Here is a 12,706-nt window from a genome sequence, read left to right on the forward strand (position 1 = left end):
GAGAAGGAAATATGCATTGTGTAAAATTTCAACTAAACGCTATAGGTACACTCGTACACTATATTATTAAAAATGTTAACCCAACCGCATAAAAAATTTCATAAACTCGTCGAAACGCGAACCACTCTACTCATATTATATAATATTGTATAACAATATAGGTGTAGGTATGATGACATATATTTAGAAAAGATTTGTCTGTGGAGGCATGTACAACAACAACAATATCCTTATCGTATAGGATTATAATAGGTATACATATAATTTTATTTCTAAAACGATTTTTTTTCATTCTATTACTAATATATTATCAACACAGTAAAAATGTTAATAACAAAACGATCGCTCTTAAAATCTGTATCCATGATTTCGAAAGAACGTAAATATTTTTACATATTATTATTATTTTACATTTAAAATAATATTATTAGGTATCGCCAATCGTGTTTAGCACTGCTATTTAATTTGTTTAGCCTTCTAAAAAAATCGGTTAAGTATACGGTACCGATGTATATAAGATGTACCTACTATATTTATTTAGATCTCGCCCCCCTTCAAATACTTTTACTCAAAAACTGTATACATAAAACTTACATAATATAACATATTATTATAATATACCTACATTTATATTTTATACTTATACAATTATGTAAGGAAGCAATATTGTATACCGAGATGAGAATGCGACTGGATGTTAAGTTGTGTACGAAGCTAGTGGTTTTTTTCCAATTATATTGTGACGCGGCTACGACGGTTGTGGTAGGTGGTCCGCGGAGAGCCGGTCGTTGGTGTGGTATGTTGGGTGGCACACTCGAGCGTAAAAAAAAACAAACACAATTTCGGGTGTCGATGGTTGGGTTTATTTTTCCCGTACCGGGTGTACGTAGATATATATATATAAATATATGTAGCAAAGAAAGATATAAAAAAAAAAGAACACAAAATGACGGCGGGCTATATGAAAATATAGATCTCTCTCTCTGTGGTCGTGTGGCTGTGCTCACGACGTGGGTTACGTTGCTAGTGGTAGGTCTACGACGGCCGGTACTCGTTCTACGCGACTCGCCTTCCCGTCCCACCTTGTGCCTTTGTGGCGTGGTGGGGGAGTTGGCGTTGTCGCGCTGTAGCCCGTAGTGGCGGTTGACGAAAAGTGTAGACTGGTCGCTGCGGTACCTGTACTTTGTACTGGTGGCCGCTGCGTACCGCGTCATACTCCCCCGCCAAACCGTCACACGGGGTACACTTGTACCGGTGTCTGTGTGCTATTAGGGGAGGGGGTGGCTTGTACTACCTCTGGCTTTCGCTTGAGGTAGACTTGCCCGCGCCCGTGTGTGTTACTGGGGGTGTTTTGGGGACCCTACCGGAGTGTAGAACGAGTGTGTGTCGTCTAACTCCGGCATCCCCTCGAACGCCACCAGCCAATCTGCCTCGGTTATGTCCACCGTGGCCTCTGATTGGTCTGGTGACTCCTGGCTGGTGGGCTGTCCCGGCTCCTCGGACTTGCCGTCCTTGGATGCCGGTTTGTCCACCTCCATCGGTGTTGGGTTGGCCGGAGGCGTGCCGGCTGCTTCCGGGTCTGAGGTTGGCGCGGGTTGCTTGGCAAGCCGACGTTGTTGGCTTGCCTCGCTTTCCCTGGCTTTCCTCTTTTCCTTTAGCTGCTGGAATTTCCGGCGGTTCCGTGCCTGCTGCGCCTCCGTCCTCACCTTTCCCGTTGGGCCGGGGAGTACCCCCGTTTGCCTGGGTACCGGTGCCGGCTCCGCAGGTGTTACGGGGGCAGGTGTCGTTGCTGGGGGTGGTGGCCTTGTCAGGGACGGTGTGCGGCTGCCGGGTGTTGATGTTGATGGTGGTCGGTGTGGCCGCAACCTCCGCTGGATGTCCATCGTACGGTCCGCCCAGCCCCGGTTGTAGATGGCCGCCCGCACTGGATCCTGCAGGAGTTGGCGGGTAGTCATCCTCGCGACCTGGGCGGCTGTTCGCGGCTCATCCTGGCCACCGGATACCAGCCCCAGCCGTTGGATTAACTCGGCCACCTGCTGCCACTTCTCCTGCTGTTGGCCGGTCATGTTGTCTGTAAATGATTATTATTACAGACAATTGTTTATTTAATGTTGGCCTATCGGTGCCCGTTTTAAGCATGACACATGTATTTTCCGCGGTGGTTGTTGGTCGGTTTGGAAGACTCCTTTCCCGACCTGTTTCGCCAGTCTTACCGGTCCCCACCACTTTGGTGCGAAACCGGCGTGAAAATCTTTGTGTGCCTTAGATAAGTGGTGTGCTTTGTAGTAGACTACGTCGCCCTTGCCGAACTTCACCGGTGTGCCGGTGTTCGTGCTTGGTTTTACCACTACCTTTTTGCCTAAAATACGTTTCTCCCGCTCTACCCTCTCTTCCTGTATTTTTTTGATGTGTACCGGCGCCGCTTTAGACAGCGCCCAGTCTCCGGGTCTCTTGCACTCTCTGCCGAGGACAAGGACCGCGGGTGGGTAGCATGTCTGTTCGTTACACCTGTTCCGTATCGAAAATAGGATTGAGGGTAGCTTCGTGTCCCAAGATTTATGTTTGCCCGTTACTAGTTGTGCGCGTAACCCTTTTTTTAAATCTTGATTACGGCGTTCGACTGGGTTGGCCCTCGGGTGGTAGATTGGGGTCGTCCAACCCTGTGCCCCCCAGCGTTCTAGCGCGTTCATCATTTCGTTTGACACAAACTGTGGGCCGTTATCACTGAGACACACGCGGGGGTAACCGAAACGCGAAAAGAACTCGCGTTCTAACGTTTCGATTATTGTTTTAGAGGTTGCTGTTCCTAAGGGGTAAGCCTCGGTCCACCTACTAAAACAGTCGGTTGCTACCAGTATGTACGATTTTCCCTTACCAGAACGTGGGTATGGGCCCATGAGATCGACACTGATAACTTCCCATGGTTCACGGGGGGTTCTTGGTTGCATTGGGTCGTTTGGACGTGAGTTTAGTGGTTTCGTGCACGCACATACGTGGCACGCACCGACATATAACCTGACGTCGTTTTTTTGACCTTTCCAATAGTACCGTTGTCGAACCGCCCGGTACGTCTCTTTCCAGCCCGGGTGGTTGGATAAGACGTGATCGTGACACCTCCAAATTGCATGTTGTGCTTTGGTTTTTGGTATCACGACGGGTGTGTGGGTGCCTACGTTTACGCGTAAGAGACCTTCGGAAAAAACGTATGCGTTTGTTCCCGATTTTGTGCTCCTAGTGTTCCGCGCTGGCCCGTCCCACCTGTGACCGGCGACTACTTCGCGGATTGTGGCGTCTTCGGACTGCCATTTTTCGAGAGTCGTCGCGGTGAGTGGTGTGTCGTCACTAACGTGGTTATCGAACATTGAAAATATTCGGTCAGATTCGAGGTCAACACTGGTTGTCGGCGCTGTGGGCGCCCCTACCAATTTTTCCTCAAGTCGATCTTCGTCTACAGGTGTGCCCGGTGCCGGGTCACGAGATAACAAATCTGGTGCTTCGTTTTGTATTCCCGGGACGTGTACCGTACTAAAATCTAAATTAGCTAGTTGTAGTGACCAACGTGTTAATTTTGAATTTTTGTCTTTAGCCCTGTGTAACCATGTTAGTGCCGAGTTGTCGGTTAGGAGTTCGAAACGTCGGGTTTCTAGGTATGGACGGAATTTGTCTGTCGCCCAGATTATCGCTAGGCACTCGCGTTCGACCGCGGCGTACCTTGTTTGCGTTTCGCTAAACTTTTTGCTTGCGTAGGACACTATGCGTCTTTCCTCCGGTCTGTCACCCCGTTGGAAAAGTACCGCACCGGCTCCTATTTCACTTGCATCTGTTTGCAGACAAAACGGTTTGCTATAATCGGGTGGCGACAATTTTGGTGATGTGACTAGCGCGTTTTTTATTGTTTCGAACGCGCGTTGTTCTACCTCTGTCCATTTCCACCGTACTCCCTGTTTTAATAAATTAGTGAGTGGTGCTATGGTATCCGCGTAATTATCTACGAACTGGTTGTACCAGTTGCACACGCCCAAAAATTTACGTACGTCCCTAACCTTTTTGGGAACCGGAAAATTGTCAATGCATACCAATTTTTCCGGTTGTTTTTGTATGCCCTCCGAGTCTACGATGTGCCCTAAAAATGAAATTTCGCGTAGACCGATTTTACATTTTTTTGTGTTGCACGTTAGTCCAAACCTCTTGAGCCGCTCGAGAACCTTGTCTAAGTGGGCCTGGTGTTCGTACTCGTCCCTTGAAAATACTACAATATCATCCAGGTAAACTTGTACGAAATCATCCTGGTACCCCCTCATGACCTCGTTCATGAGTCTCACGAAAGTCATTGGACTATTCTTTAGACCGAAGGGGAGGACTCTGAACTGATATAGACCTCTACGTGTTCGGAATGCCGTATATTTTCGTGCATTTTCGTGTAGCGGCACTTGCCAGTACCCCGACTTCAGGTCAAAAATGCTGAATATTTTCGCGCCCCGCATTTGCCTAATCATTTTGTTGAGATCTGGCATAGGGTACGCGTCGGATTCCGTAACGTCGTTAAGCCTCCTGTAGTCGACACAGAGACGAAAAGTTCCGTCTTTTTTCTTTGCCATTACTACTGGTGCGGCCCATGGTGAGGTGCTTGGTTCTACGAGCCCCTGGAGTTCCATATCGCGTACCATATCGTCGATAGCAGTTTGTTTCTGCTGCGGATATGGGTATGGTTTGAGCGCGATTGGGGACGGGTCTTTTAGCAGAATTTCGTGTTCAATTAATTTGGTACGTCCTACTTTTTCGCTGAATACTACCGCGTATTTATTTAAAATCTTGGTTAGTTTCGCGCGTGTTTCGGGGTCGTTTCCGAATTCTAATTGTGACAGGTCGGGACGAGTGGCGGGTGGTTGAGATTTCCCTTTCCAACATGTCGACGTACGAATTTGCTTACCCATGTGAATTGTGCACGCGGCGTAATCCCAAGAGACTTCGTTGTTAACAAGAAAGTCGTGTCCTAGTAACGCGTCGCAATACAAATTGTCTAGGATGGTCGCTTCGAATTTTATATCGAGTGTACCTATCCTAGCTTCGAATGTGGAGGTGCCACTGGTTGTTGCAGTGCGACCGTCCGCCATCCGGACTGTGTTTGTTGGTCCGTGGGTGGGTGTTTTGCCGTATTTACGGGCTACTGTCGGGTTTACGTATGATTTTTGTGCCTGCGAATCTAATAGGGCTGTTACGAAGCCTGACGGAAATTCGAGTTCGACCGCGGGGGTCGGAATTTTGTCTTGGCATGTTCGCGTACCGTTATTAGTCGTATTGCAATTGGTCGAGCGGGACAACTGGTTCTGAACCGCGATGGAGACTGTCTGGTCGGTGGTGTTAACCGCCATGACCATACTGTCAACATCGGTTGCCTCGTTGCTCGCCTGTTGCCTTACGTGCGCAGACTGACCTAATGCGGGGATAAGCGCGGTGTGTGTGCTTGTGTCCCCGTCACCTGTGTGGGTGAACACCCGTGTCTCTGTTGCCTTTGTCCCTACACCTGTGGCTGCCCCATAAGCCGGTTGTTGTTGAACACACGTGTCACCGGTGAGGTGAGTGTGTTCAATGGTGGGGTGGTGTAGGTTGGGGGTCTGTGAACGGGTGCCGAGTGGTGATTGGACGGAAAAAATGTTCGTAGTTGGTTGTTCTGTGTGTTGAATTACCGAACTACGCGCTTTTCGATTACGCTTATTTTTTCCGTGTGTACTACCGAGAGTGGGTGGTGATGAGTGGGGGGGTGGTGATGAGTCGATGAGGGGGACTAGTCCTCGTCGACTCCCCCGCCGTTTCCCGACGTGGTCGGTCTGTTTGGACACTTACTGTTCCAATGGAGTTCCCCACAATATCTGCACGGCCCCGGTGGTGTATTATCAGTTGCTTTCGCAAAAAATTTTTTTTTGACCGGGGGGGCTGTTTGTGGGGTTTCCACCCCTTTTTTAGTTTTAGGGGCCCATTGTTGTGGGGGCGGGTTGGTGTTGTCCGTTACCGGGTCCAAAACGCCTGCGATGCGTCGCAGCTCGCTGAACGTCAATGGCCGGTGTAGACGTATGTGTGTACGGAAAGTGTCACGCGTTAGTCCGGCGATAATACCTACCAACTCCGATTCGGATAGGCCGGTATTTACGCGGCGCGCGAGCTGGTTTTTAATCAGCACAAATTCCGTTAACGACTGTCTGGGCGTTTGACGTGTTGACACGATGTCGGCGCGCAATCGAGACTGAATTTCGGCGTTATTGAAATTTTCATAAAATTCCTCCCTAAATTCTGTCCAGGATAGGTCGAGTGCCCTGATAGAATTGTACCATGTACTCGCCGTTCCTTTTAATTGCGGCTCGACCGCCCTGCACCAACCCGATGGGTGTATACGCGCTTGCGTCAAAATCGACTCGGTATTGTCTATAAACCGTACGGGGTCCTCGGCCCTAGTTCCTGTGAACTCGGGTAACGAGGCTCTTGCTGTACGCAAGTCCTCGTACGGTATTAGTACCGAACGTTCCTGTACGCGTGCTTCATATGACGCGTGTTGTGACGCGTGTGTGGTGTGACCCGTATAGTCGTGTTGACCGTCGCGCGTGAAGAACGGTCGGTTGTTCGTGGCGGCAGTGTGGCTGGCGCTCGGCTGAGCGCCGCCTTCGTTGCGCTCATACGACCTACCCGACTGGTAACTATCGTGTGTGCGAGTTGTTATGTGTACGGGTGACGGGTGGTTGGTGTACCGCGGGACTGCAAAGTCGTGTGGCTGCTGCGTGGCGGTCGTGCGCGATTCCGTAAAGAACCGCGTCATGCTTGCCTCGAGCGCCATTAGGCGTGCCTCGAACGACGTTGTGTCGTTCGTTTGTGGCAACGCCAGTTTTAACTTTTGCAGTTGTTCCGCTGCGGTTTTGAAAATGTCGGTATCTAATGGGTGTGCGGACTGGCCCTGTTGCATGGTCAGCTGGTTGTCGCAGTCCTCTGGCCGATCGTCCGTTGGTCCTTGACTTGCCGTATGGCTTGTCGAGATACCTCTAGCCGATGGTCCGAAAATCTGACTGACGTCCGTGCTTAACAGCGTTGATCGAACGTGTGGTTGTTGTCCAGTACCGTCCCCTAATCCTGTGATTGGGGGCTGCACTGGTTCGAACCTCACGTTCTCGGGTACTAGTCCGCTTTCCCTAAGGTGCTCCTCTAGCCTGACATACACATCCGACTTCGACCCGGACACACTGAGTCCGCGGGCCGAGCACTCGCTACGCAGCTCCGCCGACGATAACTGTTGTAACGTTTTACCAGTCATTATGTATGATTTAATTACAAATGCTGTCGTTAAGCAGTTGGTCGGTGAGGTAGCTTGTGTTTGGTGTGTGTACGTGGTTTAGAGACTTTTTTTTTTTTTGACGTAAATTTTGTGCGCTGTTTACGGAAGTTTATCAGCGATTACGTTAGTAGGTCAGCTGTTGACGGTGCCGCCGTTGCGTTCCCAGAATAGCAGAACTGGGTCGACGTACTCGGCGGCGGCAGTTGACGGCTGCAGCGGCTGAAACCGGTTTTGGCCTGCGCGCTGTGCTGTTATCGACGGTAATGTCGCGGGACGAAAGGTAGGCGTTGCGGAGGGGTGGCGGTTGTTATATAACTACTTCCCAATCCGTATCACGGTTATGCACGGCTGCGCGGGATTCCCTGTTACGTGCTAGAAATAATTCTTACGTAATGTTCACTGGGAATCCTAGCTAACCGGCAAACACACTCCTGGCTAAACGTCTTAATATTAACTTAATATAAGCAATCTACCGAGGTATGTGTCAGCGTGAAAAAACTCTTACCTTTACGCTGTCTTGAGGCGATGATTCCTCTGCGGGGAGCCAATTTGACGCGGCTACGACGGTTGTGGTAGGTGGTCCGCGGAGAGCCGGTCGTTGGTGTGGTATGTTGGGTGGCACACTCGAGCGTAAAAAAAAACAAACACAATTTCGGGTGTCGATGGTTGGGTTTATTTTTCCCGTACCGGGTGTACGTAGATATATATATATAAATATATGTAGCAAAGAAAGATATAAAAAAAAAAGAACACAAAATGACGGCGGGCTATATGAAAATATAGATCTCTCTCTCTGTGGTCGTGTGGCTGTGCTCACGACGTGGGTTACGTTGCTAGTGGTAGGTCTACGACGGCCGGTACTCGTTCTACGCGACTCGCCTTCCCGTCCCACCTTGTGCCTTTGTGGCGTGGTGGGGGAGTTGGCGTTGTCGCGCTGTAGCCCGTAGTGGCGGTTGACGAAAAGTGTAGACTGGTCGCTGCGGTACCTGTACTTTGTACTGGTGGCCGCTGCGTACCGCGTCAATTGGCTGGTCAAAACTTGTCAGCCCCCTATCAAAAACTGAAATGACGCCATTGTACTTATATCATGATAATATACAGCCCGAAAAATATTACATAACGTCCGTTATATTATTGTCGTTGATTCTCGCCGTTTCAGTTTCAATAAATTGCTGCTACAAAAAGAAGAGCTCGAACAACGGCATTTGCATCTGCTACAGGTCGTCGAGAGCGAAATGACTGCAAAATGGCAATACGCCCAACAGGTCGATGAGTCGGCCTCAGAAATCAAAAAACTACGCGCAGAAGTAAAACATAATATTGTAAACGAATTATTATTTCCCTGTAGTTTATATTATATAGTGACGTGCTCATCGCGATTATTGCGTCTCCATTTCACGAGTACTGCGGGACATACGTGAATCATCAAAATTAGTTATTTTTATTTCAAAATTTCAAAAATTGTCACAATATTGATTTTGGCATAATTTTTCTAATCAAATTCATCACAAAGATTCCGACCTTTAGAAGAACTATTCTGTTTCTCAATAACACTATCTCATATTGTGTTCACTGACCTTAACTAAATGCCGATCGATATCAATTGAAAAATGTTTTTCGAGTAAAACATACTGTTTATAACACTATAGTAATATATGAGGGCTACATATTAGTTTTTACTTGTATGAATCTATAATATTAGAAAATTCTGCTCAAATAAACGCGTAGAAATAAACTAATGAAGCTATATGCAGGCATAAGTGCTATACCTACTTGTACAGTTGGTTATTCAAACGTCGGTAAATTAGTAAATATGTCGTGTTGTAATGTAATTAGGTTTAGCCGGTTTAGAGCGAAGACTGCACAGGCAATATTATGCATTATACTAATATTTTGAATATCTGTTTAGCTGGTGTATAATCTATACCGACGAGAATAAACGAAAAAAAACCGTTCGATTTGGTTTAAAACGTATTTGTTATTATGTTCTAAACGCCAACGATGGCGACAGTGTTCAAAACCACTCGACTATATCCAACTATAAACATTTCAAACATGCTACAGACTTCAAAGTTCAAAACCCTATTCGTTTATTTGATTAAATATAAGGCTGTTAAGGCCCCAGCACACATAACCGTACATGATTTTCCGTTAAAAGTAAAACGTTTTGAATAAAAAAAATATTAGGTATACAAAAAAAAATGTTAAAAACGTCCTATACTTACGTCTTTGTTTGGTTGACTTGCAGCACGAAATCATGACCGTATCATATTATATTATTTAGTTTTTTAAATCGACATCTCGCGATGTAAGACGACCGATTTCCTCACATGCATCACACGTCCCGAATACCATATGTATAAAAGTTAGCAGTCAGATATTAAAATATCACTGGACACCGTACCCCTTTTGGGTGCCGTTTTTATAATAGGTGTTAACATTAAAGAAGGAGCTGCGACCGTTGACATCGTACAGCGGGTCCACCACCGGATCGTTCGACGGTGGGACGACGGGCACGTACTCGCGAAGACAATCCAAAGACAGCTTCATATTCTCGGACCCGACCACTTTCAATGTCCAGGACTCGATCGAGATGCGCAAGATCAAGAAAGTTCAGAGTTTCTTTAGGGGATGGCTGTGCAGGAGGCGGTGGAAACAAATCGTCGAACAGTACATCAAAAGTCCTCACGCCGAGAGCATGCGCAAGAGAAACAGGCGAGTACCTACAGCTATATTATTATAATTTAGATTATAATAAAATAGTTATTATATTAGGTGATAATCCTTAAGAAAAAAATACCGCACCTACCTACCTATATCAGTATTCATATAAAAAACAAGTTTCCAGTGTATCATGATTTATATTTTATTGCAAAACGAAATCGCATTACCCTCCTCCACGAAAATGCTAACTAACTTCATTCAAACGTCACACTGATTATAGTGGATTAGTATTGATTAAAATTGAATCGTTGTTCAATATTTGATTAGATGCATTACGCTCGACGTGCCTCATATAACATATTATAAATTATTATAGTTATCAACACATTATTAAATTAGTATTTATTCAATGAATTGCAGTCAATAATGTATAATCATGATTTTTTTAATTATTAATAATGCTACCTGATGTTTGTTTATAATAATATATCCATTCCATGGATATATGTATAGGTACATTATACATCATATTTTGTTTTCACAAACCCTACTGCAACCATCTCTACTAAAATTGTTTTTAATTCTCTTACTTATATACAAGGTGATTTTTTTATTATCAACTACTATCATTAATTAAAAAAAAAGTATTGATGCTTTTGAAAATATTTTTTTCATATGGTTTGAATTTGTTATACAAAACGAAGTTATTAAATATATATATATATATATTTTAACAGTTTTAATTTAATCTTCGAAAGTGGAATATTTTCCCGAGTACCTATTTCGATTCATAAAAATTAAATTTAAGAATATGTAGTAGTTTATGAGTTATAAATACCTATTTAAAATGTAGATGAACGGAGTAGAGTGACACGCTATTACCCCGAAAAATGTTGGTCCACTATTCCGCTCATCAAAACTTCAAATAATAAATTATAAGTTATAACTCATAAACTACTTTCCCTAAATTTGATTTTATGTATCGAAATACTAAAAAAAAAATTTGGCTCTCGAAGATTAAGTTGAAAATGTATGTTTTCGTACAAAATAGTAAAAATCTTAAAAAATTATAAAGATAAAAAATATTTATAAAAATAATTTTTTAAAAAACGTTATTTTGTAACTACTTGAAACAATGTAAAAAAATATTGATGATAAAATAATAATAAAAACAATATTTTTTAAGCGTTTAGCTACTATATATATTATTATATCCGGTATAATATGATTAATGTGCTTTTAAACGATATTTTATTGTCTAAACCGTTTTTGTAAAATCATACGATTTATATTACGATAAATATTATTTAAAATTTCAAAAGTCCATTATATAAGCATGAATATTTGAAATTGTTCAGTATAAATTCTAGGAAAATCTCTCTACTAACTGCCATCGTAAAAAAACAACTTTATTATATAACAATTTGTATATTGTCTTTTTTTGTCTACTCAACTGTCAAATCACATTAAATATGTGCCGAAACGTATGTAACATTTCTATTATTGCGTCATATCGACCGAATGTATAATATAGATAATGCACTATACTATATTATAATACTTTATACTATTAAAATGTATGTATAGGTCGGTTTGAATCGGTTGACAGACGACAGTATTATTAGAAAATGTCTTACACAATTACTACACGTCATATAAAACATATTATTTTGGTATACGATAAAATAAATAGCACATAAATGATGGTAAACGTTAAACTTTATTTTTTACGTGTTCGCAGTTAAGCAAAACACATTTGCGTGATAGCCATAATAATTTATGCAAACACGTGTTTGCTCACGTAATCGTCACAACTATTTCGAGTACGCAGTGGTTTTTAACCTTACATACCGTGTACTACCGTATACCTACCTACGGTTTCAAAACTAACACGGCATTAGGTTATAACACAATACAACCACAACAACAACAAAAACATAATAATATTATTATAGTCACTTATCGTTGTTGTACACACCGCGACGAGGTTTCCCGTGGTTACGATGATGATGATGATGAAGATGATGATGATGATTATGTTAATAATAACGATTTAATCGCGTGCTTGTCGTTTATAATAATAATAATAATTACACGCTTATATAATAATTATTACAATAATTCGCATTTTTTTCTTTCGTTTTCAAATCTCCATCATCAGTCTGGTTTTTCGCATGGTCGAAGCCGAGGAAGAGTACGTGAGCCAGCTGGAGGTGTTGGTCACTTGTTTCCTGCGCCCCTTGCGGATGGCGGCCAGCTCGAAGAAGCCACCATGCTCTCACGAAGACATAAGTTCGATATTCCTGAACAGCGAGACAGTGCTGTTCCTGCACCAGATATTCTACAAGGGGCTAACGACCAGAATGGAAAACTGGCCCACTCTAATCCTAAGTGAGTAATCATCTATATTGAGTAAATCTATACAATAATATTGTTTGGCACGCATAAAATACATATAATAAATAATACATAAATTACATAAAATACATATAATTGTGCATCGATTCGGGTGACGACAGTCAGGGGCCATCGGGCCAGTGAGCTGCCGAAAAAATCACGGTGGGTCGGTCATAAACGTTTGGCCGTAATTTTATACGATGATGAGAAATTAGTACAAACATTTTGTAGAAAATAGAATTTAATTATTAAACCGTATACACTAACTTTACTATAACTATAATGGTAGTCTGTAGCTGTAGTAAAAGTTAGAAATCCTATTACTCG

General features: G+C 43.8%; 2 protein-coding genes across 8 annotated transcripts in view; one reads left to right on the plus strand and one right to left on the minus strand.

Annotated features, from left to right (window-relative positions):
• The window catches only part of LOC132940350 (ras-specific guanine nucleotide-releasing factor 2-like), a 67,635-nt gene that overhangs the window by 38,217 nt on the left and 16,712 nt on the right, over positions 1–12,706 (plus strand). For 3 of the 7 annotated variants that reach the window (XM_061007890.1, XM_061007894.1, XM_061007891.1), the window contains exons 5-7: positions 8,478–8,640; positions 9,750–10,033; positions 12,144–12,373. In XM_061007890.1, the coding sequence (XP_060863873.1) occupies positions 8,478–8,640; positions 9,750–10,033; positions 12,144–12,373 (677 nt within the window). The remainder of the gene's footprint in view (positions 1–8,477; positions 8,641–9,749; positions 10,034–12,143; positions 12,374–12,706) is intronic. The other 4 variants (XM_061007892.1, XM_061007896.1, XM_061007893.1 and 1 more) reach the window with 3 other exon arrangements.
• Positions 305–8,434, minus strand: LOC132940351 (proteoglycan 4-like). The gene is made up of 2 exons (XM_061007897.1): positions 7,824–8,434; positions 305–2,071 (listed from the first exon to the last, which is right to left on the minus strand). Exon 2 carries the CDS (start codon positions 2,064–2,066, stop codon positions 1,338–1,340), a length of 729 nt encoding a protein of 242 aa, XP_060863880.1. The 5' UTR covers positions 2,067–2,071; positions 7,824–8,434; the 3' UTR covers positions 305–1,337.

This window comes from Metopolophium dirhodum, chromosome 3, assembly GCF_019925205.1.
Source record: "Metopolophium dirhodum isolate CAU chromosome 3, ASM1992520v1, whole genome shotgun sequence".
Taxonomy (NCBI): Eukaryota; Metazoa; Arthropoda; class Insecta; order Hemiptera; family Aphididae; genus Metopolophium; species Metopolophium dirhodum.

Bases quoted from the DNA above. Each gene is read 5' to 3' on its own strand.
- LOC132940351 (XM_061007897.1), bottom strand. From the start codon at position 2,066: ATGACCGGCCAACAGCAGGAGAAGTGGCAGCAGGTGGCCGAGTTAATC.